The 24,713-nt window shown below is 39.8% G+C and overlaps 1 protein-coding gene across 4 annotated transcripts; it reads right to left on the reverse strand.

Annotated features, from left to right (window-relative positions):
* LOC144592658 (proenkephalin-A-B-like) lies at window positions 1-13,222 on the reverse strand. Of its 4 annotated transcripts, none has more exons than XM_078397410.1 (4): window positions 12,969-13,222; window positions 12,754-12,870; window positions 11,792-11,932; window positions 1-963 (listed from the first exon to the last, which is right to left on the reverse strand). In XM_078397410.1, the coding sequence occupies exons 3-4, from the start codon at window positions 11,927-11,929 to the stop codon at window positions 304-306; spliced, it is 798 nt and encodes a 265-aa protein (XP_078253536.1). In that variant the 5' UTR covers window positions 11,930-11,932; window positions 12,754-12,870; window positions 12,969-13,222; the 3' UTR covers window positions 1-303. The 4 variants fall into 4 exon arrangements, with proteins under 4 accessions (XP_078253536.1, XP_078253535.1, XP_078253538.1 ...); XM_078397409.1 differs by having other exon boundaries at window positions 12,758-12,870; window positions 12,969-13,219; XM_078397412.1 differs by lacking the exon at window positions 12,969-13,222 and having other exon boundaries at window positions 12,754-12,938.
* Window positions 13,223-24,713: the final 11,491 nt, after the last annotated feature.

Consider the following 24,713-nt stretch of genomic DNA (forward strand, 5'->3'; position numbering starts at 1 on the left):
TATTTTGCAGTTTGATTTATTTTAATATATACAACCACACATTTGAAAATTTTCTTTGTTTTGCATTTAATGAAAATTAGACAACATTTAACAAGTTTACTGTTTGAGAAGAAAGTGCACAAAGAAGGCATACAATTAAATTTGACAACCTCATCTTGACCAAAGGCAACATAGATCTGCACCTAACGTAATTTGCAGGTCTTCTGTTTTTGGTAAACTAAGTTTAAAAAAAAACACCTGTACATTCTAAGCAACACAGTACATTTAAATCCGAGAACAGAGACAGTCTTTCTGATTGAGCTTTTAAATTCTCATAAATCCACCATATCTCTTTTCAAGTTCAGGGACTTCTTTGGAATATATTTCACCGTCTTCATCAGAAGGAACGAGAGCATCATTCCAGCGTTTCATAAATCCACCATACCTTTTCTGGTAATCTGGTTTCCCAAACCTTCTCATGAAGCCTCCATATCTCTTTTGCAATTCTGGTAAATCTTCAAATTCCTGGTTTCGCTTGAATCCATTCATGAATCCTCCATATCGCTTCATGATCTCACTACGGCTATCAGAGTCGCTCTGGTCCAAGTAATGCTTCTGATCATTGAGCTCACTTAAGTTCAGCAACTCTCTGAGGACATCAGTAGCATCTACTGAAGAAGCACTCTCAGCATCCTTCTTCATGAATCCTCCATATCTTTTATTCAGTATCTCCCTCCCCTTATTTTCATCATCAGCTTCGGAGATGTATGTGTCACTGGTGTCTCCTTTTTTCATGAAACCGCCATAGCGCTTCATGAAGCCACCATATCTCTTGGTCAAAATCTGGCGTTGCTCTTCCTTTTCCTTGTCATTTTCAGGAGCACTTTGACTGTCATCATGGGGTTTATTAACTTCCTCTAGCTCCTTACATATCCCCCATGCCTTTGCTGAAGGCATCTTACCTTCACACTCTAATGTGCAGCTCTGGAATAAAATAATATTTATGTATCAATCAATGGTTAACATACCAAAATGCAACATGGCAGTCACATAAAGCAAGGATTTATTCCAATGCCTTATTGTTATAAAATAAACAATCGCTTCTTTATAATGTGGGGTGGAGTGGAGAGCATCAGTTTACAGTTGTTCATCATTTATATGAACAATTGGATGAGAAGATACAAGGCATAGATAGTAAAGTTGCATTAAAATCATTATTATAGATATTGATGAAGGTTATCAGCAATTACAGTTGATCTTGATCAGCTAGGTAAGTGGGCCATGGAATAGCATATGGCGTACAACTCAGAGAAGTGCGTGATGTCGCATTTTCTTTAATCAAACCAGAGTATGACATTCCTAGTGTGAACTTAGGGTACTGGAAAAATTTGCAGAACAGAGGAAGCTATGTTACAAGTAAAAAAGTTCAATTAAATTATTGTCAGAGGCACATGGTGAAGAAGATATTTGGCACATTGACCTTCATTAGTCAGGGCACTGAGTATAGGAGTTGCAGTTGTACAAGACATTGGTACATGAACTATTATGCTCATTTATGATTACTCTGGTATAGAAACATTGTCATTATGTTGGAAAGACTGCAAAGAAGATTTACAAGAATGTTGCCAGTACTTGAGAGCCTAAGTTACAGGAAGAGGTTGAGCATGGTGGACTTTATTCCTTGAAGTGTAGGAGACTAAGGAGTGTCCCTATAGAGATGTATAAAATCGTGAGGGTCCTTGAAAAGTTGAATACGCACAGACCTTTTCCCAGGGGAAATCCAAAGCTAGAGGTTTAAGGTGAGAGGTGAAGGACCTGACCTAATTGGAACCCGAGAGGCAACTTCTTCACAAAGTAGGCAATGTGAATATGGAACAAGCTGCCAGAGGAAGTGGTTGAGGCTGGTATAATAACACTATTTAAGACATTTGGACAGCTGGATGAATAGTAAAGGTTGAGAGGGATATCGGTTGATATGTATACATATTTGACTGCCTAAGATAGGCATCTTGGTTGACATGGGCATGTTGAGCCAAGTGGTGTTTTGTGCTGTATTACTCTGATTCTGACTACAGTTGCATACAATAGATAAGATAGCAAACATTTTACAAATACCAATTATTGAATTTTATTTTACTATTTAGTTCAGCTCATATAACTGCAGATAATCAGCTGAAATGGTTTTATTCCTAGAATGACATGGGCTCCAAGAGTATTGGCGTATTGGAAGAGCCATCGCTGTTAGCTTACAATGATTCATAGGGACGGCCCATACCAACTATCAGAGTAATCAGTGATGGATAGTAAATGCAGTCTTGACAGATTAGATTTGCATTAGAATTACAGTGGAGGATCATTTGATAGCAAACACAATCTGTGGCACAATACTCTGATTACTTTCTTTTTATACTCTGATGTAATTGAAAAAATACATACAATTTTAGCAACCAGAGTATAATTACAAGCCAAACCTGAAAACTAAGGCTGTTCCTGCCACAGTTAGAATACTTTGCTTTTTTAGTCCAAGCAGATATGTTTTCTTTACGATTATCCCAATTTTATTTTCCAGAAATCTGATAGCATGTTATGGTAGGGCAGAATTCCAAAGGGAAGGTGAAAGTCATCACAGCCCTAGTAACAAGTTCAGCACTGTTTTCATCTGCGTATGATCAAAATCCAACATGGCATCCAACAGCATCAGCATACAAAACTAACACATATTTCACTTAAAATGGGGAAAAGATGGTACAATATCATTTCTAGAATCTTGCTGTGCGTATATAGTTGAATGAAAGCAGCGTGTCTGCCAGGTCAGTAGTTTTTTTAATGAAATCAAAGTTTTAGGAAGAGTCAATTTAACACTGTCAATTATACATAAATATCCATATTTTTCTTTAAAATTATGCAAATATCCTTTAGTTAAAACAGCGTACACTTCTAAACTTTTGTGGTATTTCTGACAGTTCCCCACTCCCTGTGAATTATATTTATCTAATAGCAGCAGTTAACCATCTTCAAACGTTATTAATGCTCAAAAAAAGAACTGTTAGGCCAGTCTTTTAATAACAAATTAAAAAATGCAAAATATAAGTGTACAATTTTCTGTGCAATGTTAAGACGAACAGCTATCAGCTTTACTTCAGCAAGCATCTCAAGTCAGCTATTTAGCTCTCAATTCAACTTTCTGTCCAAAAACCATGAGCTCAAAACCAAAATGGGAAACGACAGAATTTATCATTGAATTTGTGCATATGTGGCCTTAAACACAGTTGGCTTATCCTTAAAAATTATACGACTCGCACGTGTTTCAAACATTTATTCACTGCAATTTTCCCTCAATCATTTAAGCCTATTAACAAAAATGATCTTTGCAGAGCTGTTAAAAGTTTTATGTAGGAAGGAATTGCAGATGCTGGTTTAAACCAAAGATAGACACAAAAAGCTGGGAGTAACTCAGTGGGACAGGCAGCAACTCTGGAGAGAAGGAATGGGTGACGTTTCGGGTTGAGACCCTTCTTCATACCTAAAGTTTTATAGTCTTCGCCAGATTATCAACATTCTTTCAAGCTTGAAATAAGCTCAATTTTGGTTTGAAATGTTTTAGCATTGCAGTGCACAGCCTCCGGATTGCTGCTTCAGACAACCACCACTGTGAAGGGAATAATGTACTTACTGCTCACGGTGTGATCTCCTCTAACCTCAGGTGGTGATCCAACACAGTCTGATTAACCACTGTTGAGCATCTATCGGCAAGACCCTGAGCTTCTGTTCACCTGTTTCACTTGCACCAGTGTAATGAGGCACAACATAAGCTTGAGGAACTGTGGACAGTTAACGTCTTTCTAGTTTCAATATTAAATTCAACAATTTCAAGTAATGATTGTTATTCTCATTTTCAGGTCAGGTCAGGTGCCCCTTGCTCTGTTACAAACAAACTTATTTACAGCTTGTTGCGAACTGAACTGACTCTTCCACCTGGGCTCATCATGGTAAGGAAACTCCAGCAAATCCAATAAAAAGAAAGGTCTGTCGATGTTGTGCCCATGTCAGTTTACATACAGGAAGGAACTGGGCCCCACAAGATCACGCTGACAGAAGCACTCAACTCACCTCACACCACATCAGTTAAGGGGTAGAGTGAGAGAGGAGCAGTTTCTAAGATGACACGATTCTCATTTACATTTCCTCTAGACGCATATTTTATTACTATGCTTCCCTGCTAATTTTATAATTCTTTATGTCATTTAATCTCACTGTCTTTCTATCCTATCGCAAGTCTTTCCAACCATCCCAACTTCGTTTGCATCTTAAAACCTATTCATTTCTTAAGTTTTTCCACTTTTACTATCCAACCTGCTGTGTGTTCAAGTTCTTTCTGTTTGTGTTTCCAGCATTCGGAGTATTTTGATTTACAGGACATTGCATAGCAGTTTATGCCAAGCTGCTTCACTCATAGAATGTAACCAATTTGTTCTAGAACCAACACTACTCATGAAACTGAAAGCTAATTTAGGAGATGAGCAAAGCAGTAGTAGAATGACAGAAGTGATATAAGAGCACAAGAATGATGGACAATTTGGAGCAGCAGTAGAAAGGGCATCTCTCAAGGCTGCTGTGCCACTCTGTACATCAAGGCTGAACATTCAGGTATGTAGGTTAATTGGCTGGGTAAATGTAAAAATTGTCCCTAGTGGGTGTAGGATAGTGTTAATGTACGGGGATCACTGGGCGGCACGGACTTGGAGGGCCGAAAAGGCCTGTTTCCGGCTGTATATATATGATATGATATGATATGATATGATGATTAGCTTGATGTTCCCAGCCTGTTACCAGATCTATATCCAACAAACCACGGTGCTCAATTTGGAAAGATCCAGATCTCAGTTGTTCATCATTTTTGTTGTTGGTTTTGATAACACAATAAGGCAGCAAATTCTGTTAAACATAAAATATTGGCACTATAGTCAGAAACGGAGACAAGAACATTTGTAGTAGTCATAGAGGAATATCGCCATCTGCAGGCCTCCTTTCACATTGCACATTAAACAGAAAATATACTGGTCTCGACCCCGAAACGTCACCCATTCCTTCTCTCCTGAGATGCTGCCTGACCATCTGAGTTACTCCAGCATTTTGTGATTCCTTATCTCAAAGGATAGACATAAAGTGCTGGAACAGCTCAGCAGGTCAGGCAGCATCTCTGGAGAAAAATGAGTGATGTTTTGGGTCGGGAGGCTTCTTCAGACTTTATCACAAGGTCTGCTCCCAGGAATCCCATACCCACCAGCAATGTGGGAGTATGTTCACTGGAAGGATTGTAGCAAATGAAGATGATGGATCACTACTACTTCCTCTGGGCAATTAGGGATGGACATAGTGGATAGAAATTAAACCCTGGCCTTGCCAAGTGAATTAATTTGATGAATGAATACAAAGCTAAATGGAGTGACCAGGTGGAGCCGTGGCTTAGATTTTGATGAAGTTTAGTTGAGTTCATACATTTTGGAGTAAAGAATGTTGGAATGTCATTTAAATGGTAAAACTATTCATCTTCGGTCACCTTTTCTCACTTCAATCTCTGGCCACTGATTCTCAAGAGCAACAAACTGAAACCCAATCAGACACTTTGTAGTTAAGATCCTTAGAGATGTTAAAAGAGTGGATGTGGAGGATGTTTCCTCCTTTGGGAAAACCTAAAACTGGGTGACACTATTTAAAAGGAAGGCGTGGTCCATTTAAGATGGAGATGAGGTGATCATTTTTTTCCCCTCATTGAGTATTCTGAGACTCAAACCAAATTAAATTCAGAGTCTTTGGAAATTTGCAAGGCAGATCCAGATACATTATTGATAAGCAAGAGGGTGTCAGGTTATTAGGAATAGACAAAAATGCAAAGTTGAGGTTACAGTAGATCCTCCATTATTTTATTAAATGGTGCATCAGGTTCAAGGGGCCAAATGACCTACTCCCCTTCCTGATTCAGACTGCCCCATTTATTGTCCCATTTATTGTTCATTGCTCCAAAGTGGGCCTTTAATGTACATTATGTTAAATCAGTGCATATGCAAGAAACAAAGCTTTAAAATGAAATATTGTCATATAGGGAAGGTATTATTTCCCCAAATAATTTTTATTTGCTAACAATATCTCAAAATATGATCATGGTTGAAATTTATTATTGTGTTAGAATAATAAATTCAGTTTCCCATTCCAGAGAACTGAGCATGAAAGTCTAGGCTGGCATTTCAGCTCAGATCCAAATAAATGCTATACCTTCAAAATTGTTACCTAGTAGATAATATATAAGATTCCCTGTTACCTTTTGAAGAATAGTCCAAGAATACAAGGTAGACTTTCTCCCTCAATCAAGATCACAAGTGAAGTCTGAAGAAGACTTCCCATCCGAAATGTTACCTATCCATGTTCTCCAGAGATGCTGCCTGACCTGCTGAATTACTCTAGCACTTTGTATCCTTTTATATAAATCTGCATCTGCAATTGCTCCTTTCTATAAACAGATTAATGATATTTCTGGGACTTTCAGATGTGCAGATTAATTGCTGCTTTTACCAACTTAGCTCTGCCTCAAAAAGGAATTAATTGGCTGTTAAATGCTTGGGGGTATCCTCGGGCCATTGGAGACTTGAAATATATTAACATTGATTTATGTAACATAACAGCTTTATACAATTTTATTTCCATTGAAGAGGCCTCCAGTGTATTTGAGAGTTATCCCAGCTTGTTCACAAATCTGAAAAAAGCAACATTATTCAACAGGCTGCTTGTAAATTCAGTTAACAACCCCTTAGCACCAACACCATCTGGTTATTATTTAGTTGAGTCAATGCCCCGTGAAACAATAGTTTGCTAGCAACATAACCATTTCTTGACGAATGCCATCTTCACAATAGATGCCCTTAGTGAAAAATTACTGTAATTCTCAGTCGTTTGACTTGTTCACATTTAAATTTATTGGTTTACGAAATATAGAAATTTGGTTGGTTGGAGGTTACTGCAGAAAATGCTGTATAGATGAAGAATTAGTGATACGTGATCTCCTGGTTGTCAAACACTTTAACTCCCCTTCCCATTCCTATGCTAACCTTTCTGTCCTGGACCTCCTCCATTGTCAGAGTGAGGTCAAACGCAAATTGGAAGAACAGCACCTCATATTTCTCTTGGGCAGCTAACAACCCAGAGACATGAATATTGATTTTTCTAACTTCGTAGCCCTTGCACCCCCCCCTCTCCCTCCATTCCTCCCCCATCCTAGTCATCAAACTAGTTTCACTGTCTTCCTGTTGAGTTTCACTGTCTTTATAAATCGTTATCACTTAGACAGGTGCCAACAATGGACATTTGTGGGCTCCACCTTTCCTTGATCATCGTTACTTTGTGCATATCTTTTATTCATTTGTTCTATATCATATCATATCATATCATATATATACAGCCGGAAACAGGCCTTTTCGGCCCTCCAAGTCCGTGCCGCCCAGTGATCCCCGTACATTAACACTATCCTACACCCACTAGGGACAATTTTTACATTTACCCAGCCAATTAACCTACATACCTGTACGTCTTTGGAGTACCGTCTATATATATTGTTCCCTTTCCCCTGACTCTCGGCCTGAAGGGTCTCGACCCAAAGTGTCACCTATTCCTTTTCTCCAGAAATGTTGCCTGACCCGCTGAGTAACTCCACCTTTTTTGTGTCTATCTATGTTAATATAATATCACTGATATATTATTTACTCCTGTGAATAACTAGTTTTCTTATTTTTATAGAAACTATTTTAAAATAAAAGTAGGTAACCCGATAAAATAAAAAACCTTTTGCATAAACAAATTTCCTTTGTGTACCCTTCACCATTGAAAATAACAGAAATGTGTATTTATGTTGCTGGAGACGAAAGGACATCAACATACACGATGACATTCACTGAGATTCTATGAGATCCTTCTTCACTGTGGTTATCAAACTGTGCACCTCCTCCCCTTTCTGTTGTGGGGTAGATTGAGATTGACCCCCCTCCCCAAACTTTGCACATCCTCCCCCCTCCCCAATCTTTGCATAACTTTAATTTCATATTTCATGTATTTTGTGTTTTTTTATGAATGTTGGCAGATCAATTTCCCTCCTTGGATAAATAAAGTTCTATCATATCGTCTCAGCATGTGGGCTGTTTTGGTTGTTAACATTGCGTTGTTTAACGGCCGGGCCTGGAACATTGTTTTAAAACATATTTCACACTTTGGCCCTATTCTGCTTCTTCAGACCCACTGTGTCAGTTACATCCTGAAACCATTAGCAACATCTGTATTTTGTCCTATTTTGAATTTATGGTATGCCCATTTCCCACTAATGATAAACACGTTTCTTTGTCGCTTATACCCACTTTCAACATTCAATTTTGATTTAAGTAGCACTTCTCCGCAATGTTTATGTGGACTATGTAAATATTCTCAAACTGCACATGCATTCTTCACAACATAGTAAACGCATCGTACATTAGTCGATCTACTTGTTTAACATCTGCAGGGCGCGCATTCGTTGAGGATTTCTGGGAGCACAGCGAAAACAAAGATTCATTCTACCGTCTACCAGTCAGATCACAGACACAGATCACAGCCAGATATCAACCCTTGGAATTAACTACATTCATTGCAAAGCATCTGGGTGTTTAAGCACCAGGGGACTTTATGCGTGCGTTTGGAAAGGGGATGTGGGAGGGAGGGTCGGGTAGTGAAACAAAAAGGTCATATTGTCCATTTGTTATGGTGGCATTACAGAAATCAAACTCATTATCTTCAAATATCATTGACTTGAACTGTTTAGGTTCCTGTCCACAAATGTTCCCATCCTCCTGCGCATCCCCACCATTTTTCAGTCTTTATTTCAGATTTCCACGACTGCACTTTTATACCTTAAGGCTACAACAGTCGGACATTGGTTCATCGTTTTGTTAATATTGCCCATTATATTCCAGAGTTCCGATTATAGCACAGTGGCGCATCTGATAGACCTGCTGCCTCACAGCGCCAGAGACACGGGTTCTATCCTGACCTCAGGAGCTGTCCATGTGGGGGGGTGACCGTGTAGGTTTCTTCCAGGCCCTCCGATCCCCCCCCACCCCCCTTCCCCCCACCCCCAAAAACATGCAGGTGTGTAGGTTTATTGGCCTCTGTAAAAATGCTGCTAATGTGCAAGGATGGGAAAATGGGATACCATAGAACTAGTGTGAACTGGTGATAGATGATCAGCTTGGACTCTGCGGGCCGAAGGACATATTTACATGCTGTATCAATCGGGTTGTCTTGTAAATGCACTCTAACGATTCTCTTCAAACTGGCCCTGATGTTTTTCAGCACAGGGTTTATAGTAACTGAATCATGCGGTCTGAAGACAGATCTTCCTGCCCCGTGTCCCCACGGGCCATTCTGTATCAATCTGCTGAATCCCATATTACAACAGGTCGGCGGCTTTTGCTGCTGTGACCACACAGGTGCTCAACTAAAGGTTTACTTGGTAAACATTTTCAGGGAGTCTGGCCCAAACAGCAGTGCGTTCCAGATACCAACACCCTTTGGCTTCCTCCTCAATCTCCTACAACTTATCGTAAACCTACGACGTCTGATTATGAACAGTTTTACCGAGTAGAAACGTTTAACGCTATGCCCTATCCGTGCCCATAAGACCCAAGAGCAGAATGAGGCCATTCAGCCATTCGATCATGGCTGATCTTTTTTTCCTCTCACCCCCATTTTCCTGCAATCTCCTCGTAACTCATGACACCATTACTGATCGAGAACCTATCAATCCACGCCCCTCCAATAATGTCAATCACTACCCCCTGACTGTCCAGTCTCTCATTATAACCGAGACCTTCTAACCCAGGCAACATCCTGGTGAATGTCCTCTGCAGTCCAATAACATCCTTCCTATTGTGTGAAACCCCCAAAACTGCACACAGTACTCCAGCTACCGCCTATAATTTTAGCTTTGTACCATAATCTTCCTGGCCTTTTTTTTTGTCCCAGCTGATCAAGGCAAGTGCCCCGCATATCTACTAACCTACCAGTGCTGCCGCTTTTCAGGATCCTTTGAAATGCACACCCAAGGACCCTCTAGTCCGATCAAAATCCCACAGGACTGATAGGAATTTCATTGAACTTTAGTTGGCTTCGGTTGGAGTATTGCGTGCAGACCTGGAAGCCCCATTTACAGGGAGGATGGGGAGGTTTTGGAAAGGGTGCAGAGGAGGTTAGCCAGAATGTTGCCCGGATTAGCGGGTATTAGCTGCATGGAGAGATTGGACAAACTTGGACTGTTTTCCTGGAACGCAGGAGGTTGAGGGAAGATCTGCTAGAAGAGCTTACATTTATGACAGGGTAGACAGTCTGAACCTTTTTTTAAAGGGTGGCAAGATCAAATATTAGACAGTGTAGTTTTAAGGCGAGAGGGTAAAACAATTAAAGAAGTAGCGAGGGGCACGTTGTTTCCCCATGGAACGGAGGGATGTGGTTTATGTACAGGCGGATAAGAAATGATGCAAGCATCGTGTTCGGCATCGACACTTTGGGCCGAATGGCATGTTCCAGTGCTGTACTGTGAAATGCGCTAAAATGCATTACCTCGCATTTTGCGGTGAACTGTGGGGTCACGTCTCATTGGAAGCAAAATTGATATATTTTTTTGTTTAAAACGACAGTTTGAACTCGAAATTGACGAGAGAGTCGAGCATTTGTTGTACTTGATGCCATTTCCTGATCTCCAACTAACTTTGGCAATGCGCATTGTTCCGGGCAGTCCACTAACTGCTCTTAACTATTCCCGTCATTCTAAAAGCGCGTACACTTGTTGTTATTCACAAAATGCTGGAGTAACTCAGCGGGTCAGGCAGCATCTCGGGAGAGAAAGAATGGGCGACGTTTTGGATCGAGACCCTTCTTCAGACGTCGTCTCGACCCGAAACGTCACCCATTCCTTCTCTCCTGAGATGCTGCCTGACCTGCTGAGTTACTCCAGCATTTTGTGAATAAATACCTTCGATTTGTACCAGCATCTGCAGTTATTTTCTTATGCACTTGTTGTTATTTCGCCGAGGCAAGATTGCGGGCAAGTGTGCGGGGATTTTATCCGATAATCCCCACGCAGTGTTGAACGGTTTTGCTCGGTGCAGCTGGTCACTACCCACGATAGTTGGCGCTCGTAACATCCAGCATTGCCTCAGACTATTGTTTCCGATGCATTTCTCCTGTTAGAGGACTAGCCGCTGTTGTTTAACGGGAGTAGGGCAATAATGGCCAACGCCAATCATTCCTGTACCCGTAAAACCGTGCAAGGCTCCATCTCTCTTTCATGCACCTTTCCCACTCTGATTTATCCCCCTTTTCAACTGGATCTCTGATTTTTGTTTTTTTTTTGCTTTCGCACATTGCTTTCGACATTTTTTTGCTTTCGACATTTACGCGCGCACGGTGCACTTGCCAACGCTACTCTGAATGAATGCAAGATAAACGATGCAGACCAATAATTAAAATCGCCGATCAAATATTCACCTTCCTAAGTAAGAGACCCCTGCGCACGCTAGACATCTGGCGCTTTCCCGGGCATGTCTCCATACCAATGGAAATGAACCGGGCACTCGGAGACTGCTTGGTCAGCGACCGGACTCACAAATGCAAAGGACACCCATCCCTCAAATGGCGTAAACTTATTGACACTCGGGCATTATATGAATTGTCATTTGGCCCGCACATAAGCAGGAGCGACGTGCATGTTAAAGTGTGGGAGAGCGTTTAAACTCACCAGCGAGTTGAACTCAGTGGAGTGGCCTGCCAAATGGTAGGCACAGTAAGCGCACTCCTGGTCACAGTCTGCTCCGACCCCAGCGAAGGAGGCACAAAACACCGCCACCAGGCAATGCCACTTCCACAGTAACGCCATCAGCTGAAATACAACACAGAAAGCAACGCGTAACCAGCGGAGGGTTAAATGGTCGTTTTTTAATTCACATTTTTTATCCGGCCATCCGTTTACTAAAGATTAGCACATTTGCACATTCTTCATTGGCGGAATCAGTTAGAATTCCTCAGATTTGCACCGTTCTTTTGAGGTCTAAAGGGTTGTTTACATATCATAATTGCTTTGTTGGAACAAAATCATGAAGAGAAAAAAAACCATTTTGAGGAGCGCCTGTTTATTAGACCTGCAGATAACACCAAGTATTGGAGGAACTCGGCGGACCATGCAGTCAGTATCTGTGGAGCGAATGGACAGGCGATGTTTCAGGTCGGGACCCTTCCCAAAGAGTCTATTCCCATCCACAGATACTGACTTCATGACTTCAGAGTTCCTCTGGCACTTTTGAGTTTCGCTTAAGATTCCAGCATCCTCTCTCTGTTCCTAGTGTCTCCAGTTCTCCCGAGAACTGGCAACAGCTACTTTTCATGGAACGAGGAACCAGGCGACGGTAAATATAACCACCGTACACTGGAGAGAGTAGTAAAGGATGCAAGTTTATCACAACCTGGAAACAGAACTAATAATATAAAATCAGTTTAACTCCGAACATCGTAACACCGACCCTGCTAAAGAAAGAAAGCATGCGTGGAGTTATATTAATGTTTTTTTTAAAAAGCAACCCGTTTGATACAGTTGCTGAAAAGTACACTTTCAGTGAATTCCGAAAGTTGTGCTTAATGTTTCCGTCCACTGTAGAGCACTTAGACAAATAGCGCGCCGCGTCCATTAAGCAGTCGTGCACCTACCTACCTCTGTCGCAAGCTTTCTGAAAATGCAAGCCTTCTGATGCCGGGTGTAGGCTTCTGGTTCGAGCGGACTTTGTCTGGTATTTATAGAGGAATGCGCCGATCTCCGGAAACAACCTGGAAAATAGACAAGTGACCCGCAGTTACTGTGGGTAGTTTGCCTCCCCGCGTCTTTAAGTAAGGGCGAGTCACAGTGGGCAACTGTCAATCCTTACCCAAGCTGTCAGATCGTTAATATTTACAGCGCTCAAATCGAAGAGACTCAGTGCAACGATCACAAGAAGAAGATAGTTGCCGGCGGGTCCATGATGCAGAACGCACAGACCTTTATTCTTCTGTGGGATGTGTCAGTTTGCCGCCTACGGGCCAAAATACTTCACGGTCTAATTGGCGGCAATGAGTGCGTTTGTAAATGAAGGGCGATCAATGCCCGAGTCCCTTTCTTTTTTTAAAGGTTGTGTCGGGCGAGGTTGGAGAAAATCATTCACATTTCAATGCGAAACTAGTGCATCGTTACGAGAGGAACGTGGAAAACGACAATAAACAGCAGATAATCCATCAAAACGTGTTTCAGTGGGATTAGCGATTGTCAGAACTAGACACGACTGGAATGAGTCGTGAATACTTCGGCCACGTTTAGAAGATAGCCAAAGACAGGTTACAAGTAAATGTCAAATCAATTAAGCTATTTTGCAATAGAGAGAAATGACACATCTCATAATACCGCAAGCCTCAAAGCCAAATTACACTCAAGCAAATGTAGGCAGCAATCTATTTCCGATATGCCAACCATTCAACAAACGGATTGTAGAATTACAAACAACAAACAGACGCATTCCAGATCAAACTAATTCCATTTTATTTATTTGGAAATGCATTTTCCCCCTAATTAGTAATTCTTGAAGCTGCAGCAGCCCGTTCCCACCCTCTCCCCCAATATAACATGCCTTCCTTATTGATTTTAATTCCATCTCAAGTTGAGTGCGCTTGTGGTTCTGTGTTAGGAACAATAATAGCCGTGGGCATGTAGGCCACATAAAATCAAGCCTGGCAGACGTTTGAGCCATTTATGAACGTGACATAACTGGGAGGCAGTCAGTGTGATTCACGAATTCTTCACTATCCACCTTGCACAACAAAACTTGTTGTTTTCCCCCAAATGCACAGTACTCGAATGCTCAAGTTCTCAGCAAGATATGGCTCTGCAAGATATCCTACATTTTTGTGGTTGAAATTCAGAACAAGCCATGCCATTTTGTCAAGGGGCTAGTCTGGCACCAGAACTGTGCGTGTCACCAGTGGTAACACAAATATCATGAACATGTATATCATTGACAAGTTGGGTTAATCTATTTCATATCGGGATTGCCCCAGAGTCGCCTTTATCCTGCAGTGGTGACATGAGTAGACATTGCTTTCCTGCTTTCTATAATTGGGAAAGAAGGAACTGCAGATGCTGGTTTACCCTTTTTCAGACACTTAAGTGTCATTGGAGTCTGAAGACACGGGAATCTGAAGAGGGATCTCGACCCGAAACGTCACCTATTCCTTTTCTCAAGACATGCTGCCTGATCCGCTGAGTTACTCCAGCTTTTTGTGCCTATCTTCTCTAATTGGGGGTCGGTTTCCCCTTGTAGAAACGGATAACGTATTGTCCCTTAACTTTCCGTCACCTGGACTTGGTGTCACCGATGAATATGGTTTGACCGGTCAGAGGTCTTTGAGATCCTCGGCGCTTTCTCTCCGTGCAGGAACGGCAAAAGAGGGAATATCAGGCGCGGGCGAAGTAAGCGTCCCAATGGTAGCGACACTGATCGGAGTATTTCCTTCGCTGGTCATTGTTGCCAGCCAAACGACAGACGTTCCTCTAATGGTCCCGTGTGCAAGCCTCATGTAAGTGGGTTGGCTTAAATTTCCAGAAAATCCAGTGAAAGATCCAATCTAAAAGGTTAATATTTTCTCCACCTCTTTATGTTAATTCAACCCCTCCACCCACCCCAAGGCCTGGACAGCAGCTAATTCCGGTTGTTAGCACGGTTGGGTCAGATTTATGAGCTAGGTTTCCACTAGCAAAATAAATTGCAGCTGCATTGCAAGGTAAGAGTCTGAACAGGCAGAAAGAGACCTCATCTCGGTTATGCAGTTCCATTGTTCCATTGTTTGTAGTTCCATTGTTTGAATGCAAACAACGCTTTTTTTTTGTTTGAATGCAAACAATTTAAAGAGAATGGTAAATGAAGAGGAAAGTTCATTATTCAGGATTATTTTTGCCAAATAGGAAATGGTTCTGGCTTCGAACTTTTCTGGCATTTTGAAACAGTTACTGTACCAGTGCCTATTAATGCCTAAAGCTCACACAATTCATCACTCGTGATAGGAGAGAACGCTTATCCCCCTTTTTCCATTTGTTCCATCGGAGCAATAAGCTGAGGGGTCGGAGATTGGCAGCACAATCAGTGTACTAAGCTTATATTAACAAAAGGTCAACAATGAAAATCAGACCATTGATAAATGCTAACCTAGCCTCTGGAGATTGGATCTCTCTTTCACTTCTCTTACTTGTTCTTTTGCAATAATATATTTGAGGGAAAGGATGAATTGCCTATTTTTATGATTACTATCAAATTGTTGAGTGTTATCATCACACAACGGGGAATACTCTCCGATCTTTATTAACGGGGACAGTGTGGAGAGAGTGTCCAGCTTCAAGTTTCTGGACACTCACATTTCGGAGGACCTCACATGGTCCACTATCACCGCTGCGCTGGTCAAGAAGGCACAGCAATGACTGTTCTACCTGAGAACACTGAAAAAGTCTGGTCTGCCCCAACAGCTGCTGACGACCTTCTACTGCTGCACCAAAGAGAGCATCCTAACACATGGCATCCCTGTATGGTATCTCAGCTGCACGGAGGCAGAGAGGAGGGCTCTTCAGCGGGTAGTCTATAGAGCTCAGAAGATTATCGGAACACAGCTACCAGCCTTGGAGGGCATCTACAACACACGATGCCTCAGAAGAGCCACCAGCATTCACAAAGACCCCTCAGACCCCTGCAATAGTCTGTTCGAACTACTACCATCTGGCAGACGCTACATGGCCTTCTACGCCCGCACCTCCAGACTCAGGAACAGCTTCATCCCCAGGGCCATAGCTGCTATGAACTGGTCCTGCTGAGTTGGATGGTCACATTGCACAGCGAACCAGCACAGACCTACTTGCACTTTATTCTGTTTTAAAACTATTTATAATTTTGTTTCACTGGGTTGTCTAAATTTATACTGATTAGCTAATTAATTTATTGCATCGTATGGAAGTCGCATTCCCAATCTCGTTGTACCCCTGTACAATGACAATAAAGATATATTGTATTGTATTGTATTTTGCTATTTTATGGTTGGTCAAATACAACAAAGATCTGAGGTAATCTATCAGTACATATACATTTAGAGTCTTGATCGGGTTACAGACGAGTTCATGTTTTGAGGGCTGTGCTATGGAAATCCATCTGAGGCATTGGCAGCAAGAACAACTTATTTGTATCCTTTGGCTTAAATGAAAGAAAAAAATGTTTCACAATGCCAGAAAATTTAATGGAGGAGAGTACTCCACTGGAAATTCAGATGTGTGCCAGTCAAGGTATTTTTGTGGTTGTTAAGGGTCAACATTTAGGGCAGGCACATCTGAATTGAATTTTGGAGTAGAATTTATTTGAACTTTGGATTTGAAAGATCTCATTTTTATATCATGTGGATGAATTGTACAACCCCAGAAAGGTTCTGACCCGAAACACCACCTAATTCACTTTCACCAGAGATGCTGCCTGGCCCACTGAGTTACTCCAGCATTTTGTATCTATCCCAAGCATAGTGCAAGCTTCACTTCATTCCAAGCGAAGATAAATTTGAAATTATATTATGGTGTGAAGAGAAGCAAGATTTTTCTTCTGTACCCCTCAAAAATCTGGGCTGCTGTAAATCTCCAGATCTGATCCATCCCATCTATGTGTTGATGGGACATTAATGGTGAAATATGTTGGAATGTCAGCCCAATGGGATTGCAGTTAGTCTTCTCAGTGAAACTGAGGTCAAGGTGCAAAATTAAAGTTGCTTATTATTTCTGAGTGCCAGCATGCAACATCTTCATGCCTTCTGTGAGTCTGTTGTTTAAAATTCTAAATAATTCTTTTTTTTATAATAGATGTAAAATCTTGGGCCGGAAGTTTGCGGTTGATGATATGCACTCCCTGTAAAGGAGTTTTGCATGTCCACAGAGGTATTGGGAAACTTGAAGGTGGTTTGTATTTCATTCCTACTACTCTGCCCATTTCCTTTCACATGCAAATTGAAATCTGAATGAATGTCAACAACCACAGCAACTATTACTTGCATTTGTGTAGCATTTTTAACATAGTAAAACATCCCAAGGCTATTCACAAGAAAATTTGATTCTGAGCCACAACTATAGATATTATTAGCAAAGAACAAAGCATTGTTAAAAAGCTAATTTGAAGGGACATCTTAAAAGGTTAAAATGAGGTAGTGATGTATGGGTGTTTAAGAAGGAATCCAGAGCTTAGAGGTAATCTCTAGCGGGGAAATATTAGAGGGGAATTATAGACACAAAAAGCTGGAGTCACTCAGCGGGACGGGCAGCATCTCTGGCGAAAAGGATAGGAGACGTTTTAGAGATGCTGCCTGTCCCGCTGAGTTGCACTATGGTTTAAACCAGCATCTGCAGTCCCTTCCTACACAGAGGGGAATTATAGTTGGGGATCCAGAGAAAAGCAAACTTACTGTGATAGGACCAATATTCCAGACTTTCAGATTCTAATCCAGTAACATAATGTTGTTTTTGAAGAAATCATAAATAAGTTCAATTTCTATTGAAATGCGTAAAGATATTTATGATGCATTACATTTAACAACCAGAGAAATTCCTCTCTCTATGTTCTTTTTCCACAGAGAATTCATTTTCCCAGTAAACTAACTATTTTAGTCAGTTCTACTCTAACTCACCATCTTCAAGTTCTCGTCTACATCACAGGATGGTGAACAGAGTCAGAAGGTAGGATATTAGTTTTTTTTTCTTTTCCCACTCTTGTAAAGCAGAGGCCAATCGTACCTCTCAGTAACACCCACATATCACTAAGGAGCAGAAGTGTGATTCTGGTGACAGGTAGATCTAGCTCAGTGTGAGAAGAATAACATGCTGGATTAAAATGCCCACAGTCAGTATCACAGATATTAGTCAGTAGAGGAAATTGGACGTCAATTACATGGGTGAGTGTGTGGTCACCAGCTAATTCTGACATTTTAGGACCTAAACTACATGTTTATTGGAAGATCTTACTGCTTTCAGGTGTTTATATCTTTCTCATCTGCTAATGACAGCGAGGTAGTGAGGTTGATACAGCTAATTTATTTTTAACATTTAAAAACCCTGCCTGTCCAGCTGGTAGATTAAGGTTGGCACTATGAATTTGACGAATAGTAGTTTGCTAGTTTAGTCCAACATCATTTTAAATGTGCGTTCAATTATCCGAACTTTGTGCAGACAAGGCAGAGGGCAATTTCCTAAAGTGCATGATATTTGAATCCACTAGTTTTTTTCTGTCACCAGCCTTGTGTAACATGGTTGCCTTGTAGCAAGTCCTAATCAGTCAGTACTCTTCTGTTGGAATTTTGCATTGGATTACAATATGTCGGCTGATACCTTTCTCAAACAAATTATTTTTCCACTATTTATGTAAGAAAATAACTGCAGATGCTGGTACAAATCGAAGGTATTTATTCACAAAATGCTGGAGTAAATCAGCAGGTCAGGCAGCATCTCAGGAGGGAAGGAATGGGTGACGTTTCGGGTCGAGACCCTTCTTCAGACTGATGTCAGGGGGGTGGGACAAAGAAGGATATATCCTTACTTTGTCCTGCCCCCCTGACATCAGTCTGAAGAAGGGTCTCGACCCGAAACGTCACCCTCTCCACCATTCATAATCAATTGCATTTTTTCAGTTAACAAAAATGAGCAGTCAATAATTGAATTGTTATGTGGACATTGCACCATTTTATTGTTCACAGGGGAAGGGGAGCAGCATCTAATTGTAGATTTGCAATTTATAAACACAATTTAACAAAAGAAGATAAGAAATGGGAGACGGAAAACGCAAATCAGCCTCTCAAGTCTAACCATTCAATATCATCTTGGTCATTTGATTGTTGACCTCAACTTCACATCTCTCTGTGATTCTCATAACCTTTCATTCCTCTCTAAACCACTATGTATTTCAGTCTTATGCACTGCTCTGAGGGGTAAAGAAATGAAAAGATTCACAAGCTTCTGAAAGAAGAAATTCCTCCTTTCCATCTCAAATGGATGTTCACTCATCCTGAGGCCATTCCCGAAGATCTAGATTGATCCCCACACAGGGAAACATTCTCCTACTATCTGCCCTATCAAGATACCTCAGAATCCTATATACTCAAATAAGATCAGTTTTCATTCTTCCAAACTCCAGCAAGTATAGGTTCAATCCACTAAATCTTTCCACATAAGAGAGTCCTATCATTCCATGAATCAATTTTGTGTAATCTGATGCAAATAATAAAAATTGAATTTTTTTGGGGAGAAAACTACATTGCTGATGTAAAGGAAAAATAAAGTGGTGTGATCTTTTAAAATACTACCCTTGGTCCATGTGAGTAAATATGACTCTTCAAAACCAAATCATGCATGCGACTATTTGTATCTCTGAACCAGTTTCTCAGATGTATGGCCAGATGCATTTGTAGCAGTGTCTTAGTCTTATAAATACACATTGAACAAAAGTACAAGCTGTTCTTCATTTCCCTGCAGCATTTCAAGGAGGCAATAGCACATTTAGTGCATAATGTAATCTTTATTGTGTTAAGACTTATACTTGGGTTATGAATGATTAAACCTAAAGGCATCCAGAAATGTTTGTAAACTTGTTTATTTTCAACAGATGCTGCCTAAGTGTTTCCAGTGATTTCTGTTTTATTTTACACAATTTTTACATTAAATATAAGGTGGCGTTTAGATTATTTGATATTTGGTTCAGAGTTTCACAATGCATTCTACTGAGAATCCTAATAAATTAATACATGTTGACTTCCCTATTTTTGTTTTATTAACTCACACACATGCATTACATGTAATAAATAGATAGTGAATTCTTGAAAGGAGAAAGTATTTCAGCCAGAAGAAAACAAATATTTTCCAATGGTTTTTGAATGTTCATTTTCAGTTTAATGTGGCAAGTTAGATAAATACGATAAAATATGTTTGATTTTTGTTTTTCCATCTGCTCATAATTCACTGTGGTTTGAGCTCTAGATAAATCTTGATCTGGGTAAAACAAATTCTTACTTGAATGATAATTGTTATATGTGATTATTTACTCCGTTCCCTGGCAAGGATTATTTCATTTCACTGAATTTGTCTCTGAGTTCTTCCTGACCAGCACTTAGAATGACATTCCATGAGACTGAATTTGATTGAAAACATCTCAACTATGAAAATGGTTCATCAAAATAAAAATTGAATTTGGTATGCATTTTTTAGTCATTGATTCTTCTCCATGAAAGGCAACATTTACATCTACATCTGAATTAATAATCATTGCAAGGTGTGTCAAAAGTAGAAAAGTGCCTGATCAAAGTAAAAATATATTGCCATTACGAACAAATCTGAAATTGTATATGGGGATATTTTACGTGATATAATTCTGATAAATTGTTAGTGAAGACATATGTTCTGTCAATTCTATAAATTTATGAGTCCAATTGAAACCCCTGAAGTAAATTCAGCTTCCGAGAATGTACTTGCGGATATTCATTTATATTTAGAGCTTTTGTTCTGCATGCAAGAACTTGATTGATTGCACTCTGCACAACTTCACTATCAACCTATCAAGTCAGAATAACGTGCCCAAGGCAAAATGCAAATAAAATATGTGAGAAGATATGAGATTTTTAGTTCATAATGGACTGGATGACTTTAAAAACAACATCTAAACAATAATTTTAAAATAATTTTTCAGAATTGGGTTGATTTTATTGAAAATGTTAAAGACATTTTATTTCTTTTTAAAAACACTGCCTTCGCATTATTGAACTGAGACTAAAATGTGAAATAAAAAGTCTTACAAAAATTACAATTCTGCAAAATCAGTAGCAGCAGAAGAATGGTTCACCTTTTATTTCATAAGCTGCAATAATAGGGATATCTGCGGGAGTTGGGTTACATGTAGTACTGCAAGGGTATATTTGGCCATTTCAAGTGAATATCAATTGATAACCTGAATTCTTTGCCTCTTAATTTGATGTTGACAGTTGATTAATCACTGGAGTTCTACAAACATTGTTTTCATTATTAGTTTTATTCACCCGTCTCCTCGATAGAATTCAATTTCTGTCAACTGTCAAAGGCAACCACCAAGAGAAATCACTTAGTATTATTAACAGATTTAGTCATGTAAACCATATTAGTTTGAGCAATAGATTGATGAGATTTTCTATACATTGACACTGCTGCTGAAATTGGAAAGGTAGTGTCTGTCAGTGCTACAGCTTAGTGAATCTTTCTTTTGGATGAGATGTTAATAATACTCAATTTGCTCTCTCAGGTAAACACAAAAGATAACGTGGTAATATTTCAAAGAGATTAGTGAGGTTATTATGTGTATTGGAAAACTGATCCCTCATTCAGCATCACTAAAAACTGTTTTTCTGCTAATGATCATCTTGTTTTATTTGTGTGGGAGCAGTGCAGAAGGTGACTGTCATGCTTCTTATATTACATGGCGACTCCTTTTCAAATTGGTCCTTGCTGTCTGTAAAGTAATTTTTTTGACAACATCTTGAAATGGCTGTGAAGGATGCCACTGAAATCAATCTTGTTAGTTCATTTTTTTGACATGCTGTTTCATTCAATATCCATGTATTGATTTATGTCCACATCATAAAGAGTAAAATAATGATGTTCTTTTGCACCTTAGAAGTCCTTTGCTATGTTTTGAAAGTTCTGATGCTCAAGATCAATCATCTTTCAAATGCCCGCAGAGATCTAAGGTAGTATTTCTCTTAGCATAAAATAAAGTGGACATAATGCATCTTTTATTTGGCACTACATTATTTTATCCATTGGAGAAACTTATTTAATTGGTAAACCAGTATCTCTTAAGCAAGACATTATGTCAGCTGTTTGGTCCACTTATATGAATTTCTACAATTAAGAGCTCCCGCCACTATTAGTTCTCTTGTGTGCATCCATGAAGTAATTCATGATGGTTTTCAGTCATCAGCATCACATGGATGAAATTCGTGGAAGCTTCCACCTCAGCACCTCCACAGGTGTGTCACCCCTTCCATGTCATTTCCCCAATTAGATTCATTCAGAGCAAATGAATCTGGCCAGTTCGTGTGGCAGCTTGAGAGATACTTTTATCACAAACTGTTTTTTTTATCCCTCTTCTGCCAGCTTCTTGCTATTGAGACAACACTTGACAAAAATAAACCCTTTGGTGCCATTGGTTGTGCGATATATTCAAGGTCACCGTGACGATGTATATCAGTCAAAGTATACAATGGTATATCAGTCAAAGATCGATCATTACTTCTTGTCTCGAATATATGAGGTCCAATTGATGTGAATTTTGCACTCCCCAATATACACTGATGTTGTGGGACTTTAAATCCTAAAGCAGCATGTCCTTTCCAACTTATATATAGTAACTTCCCCAATTTACTTCATGCTCATTGATTTCACGTTTCTTTTGCACTATGAGGAACAAACCACCTGGTGAATGTAAGAGCTTAAAATCTTAAAACATATGGGAAATCTACTTGGAAGTATAATTTAACATTGTGCAATTTGAAAATTAGCTTATCTGAAATGTAAAATTGTATTTTTCAGGCAGAAAAAAAATCTGTACAGAATAATCACTTGAGGGCTAATGTTGAAAACAGAAACAGATCCGGCATGATACAATATGTCTTTTTATCCAAGAAAGGATCCTTCAATACAGTGTTTTCTGATCCCTTGATTATTTCCCAAATTGATTTCATTATATTTGTCAGATGAGCACTCCGGCAACATTGGTAGAAATGTAAACCTAGCTATAAAAACACAGATATTCGCCTGCAGGTTAAAGAAAATTGGATGGCAAATCACAGAGGAAAATCTTAAATATTAGATCCTGCATTCTAGCATGCAAGGTTGAATTTTCATGGGAGTTCTCCAATCATCTGTCATAATGTTGGTGGATCTGAGGGAGTCTTTGAGCGATGGTTTAAACATTAAAGTACTCCAATAGACAAAGAAAGAGTCGGTCCGGGATAACCTTTTCAACTTCATTGAACTTTATTTTGGGAGGTAAAATTTTGAGGAAGACATATGTTCCTTCTGAGATGAGGAAATACTTTATCAGCCAGAGAGTTGTGAATCTGTGGATTTCTCAGCCACAAAAGGCAGTGGAGGCCAATTCACTGGATGTTTTCAAGAGAGAGTTAGATATAGCTCTTATGGCTAATGGAATCAAGGGCTATGGGGAGAAAGCAGGAATAGGGTATTCTGATTCAGGATGATCAGCAATGATCATATTGAATGGCGGTGCTGGCTCGAAGGGCTGAATGGCCTACTCCTGCACCTATTTTCCAAGTTTCTATGTTCTTATAACCTAAGCATCCAGGTGATGTAAATGTTAACGTAAATAGTTACATTATCGTCCCATCATTTATCCTTAAGATAAGCCGAAAATTAAAATTTGACTTTGAAACTCAATGGGGCTGAATTTGTAAGAAATCACAAATGAATTTCAGATCATGTGCCTTAATGTTTAAACAATTCTCCAAATGCAGCCGCATTAACTTCTTGTACAACTGTAACATAACACACCAACTTCTATTATTAATACCCTGACCGATGAAGGGCAATGTACTGAAAGCCTTTTTGACCACCCCATTTACCTGTGACACCACCTTCAAAGAACTATGTACCTGCAGTCTGAGATCCCTCTGCTCTACAACACTTCCCAGGACCCTGCCATTCATTGTGAATGTCCCTCCCTGGTTTGATTTCCCAAAATGCAAAACCTCACACCTATCTGTATAAAACGTCTTTAAACATTCCTCAGCTCACTTGCCCAACTGAACATGATCCTGCTGTACTTTTTTACAACTATCTTCCTTAGCTACGATACCACCCACTTTAAATCATGTTGTTTAGCTGCCAGGTAGAGTTTTTTTGTGGCTTTAAATAAACACTAAGAAATTAATATTGGGCTTTACAAAATCCTTATTTAAAAAAAAAAATGTAATGTGATATAAATAAATTCAGTGGATATTTTTAAGGCAGAGATAGATAGATTCTTGATTAGTACAGGTGTCAGAGGTTATGGGGAGAATGCAGGAGAATGGGGTTAGAAGGGAGATATAGATCAGCCATGATTGAATGGCAGAGTAGACGATGGGCCAAATGGCCTAATTCTACTACTATTCCATTTGACCATATGCCATTATGCGATGACTGAGAAGAGTTCTGATGGCTTCCATTAAATAGGAGTCAATTGAGACAGATCTTAGAATCATTGTATCTTTTGAGTAGTAGGTGAATGCAAATGCAAAATGCAGGCTGGATTCAGCACGATCTGATCTATTGAACTCATTGATCTTGAAACTTGTAAGAACAGATCTCTTTGATTGCAATAACCTCCATTACCGTTTGCTTTCTATTTAGGACATACAGCATTATTTGCTCCAAAAATGCTTCAGAACAATTTCCGGTTTCAGCGTTTTAAAATATGTCAGGCATGATGGCTGCTTGTTTTAAACAATGGTGAGGGAACAGATGCGGAAAGTGTAACTTGCCACAGCTGGTATTTTTTCTTTTATTTTGAGCTCATGTGAGCTGGTTGGAATTGTAAATAATTTTCTGACAGCAG

The sequence above is a fragment of the Rhinoraja longicauda genome, chromosome 4 (genome assembly GCF_053455715.1).
Source record: "Rhinoraja longicauda isolate Sanriku21f chromosome 4, sRhiLon1.1, whole genome shotgun sequence".
NCBI classification, from domain to species: domain Eukaryota; kingdom Metazoa; phylum Chordata; class Chondrichthyes; order Rajiformes; family Arhynchobatidae; genus Rhinoraja; species Rhinoraja longicauda.

Excerpts from the sequence above, each read along its gene's own strand:
- LOC144592658 (XM_078397410.1), bottom strand. The coding sequence starts at position 11,929 with ATGGCGTTACTGTGGAAGTGGCATTGCCTGGTGGCGGTGTTTTGTGCC. Across the intron at positions 964-11,791 it reads CCACTGAGTTCAACTCGCTG|AGCTGCACATTAGAGTGTGA; the intron begins GTGAGTTTAAAC and ends ATTTTATTCCAG.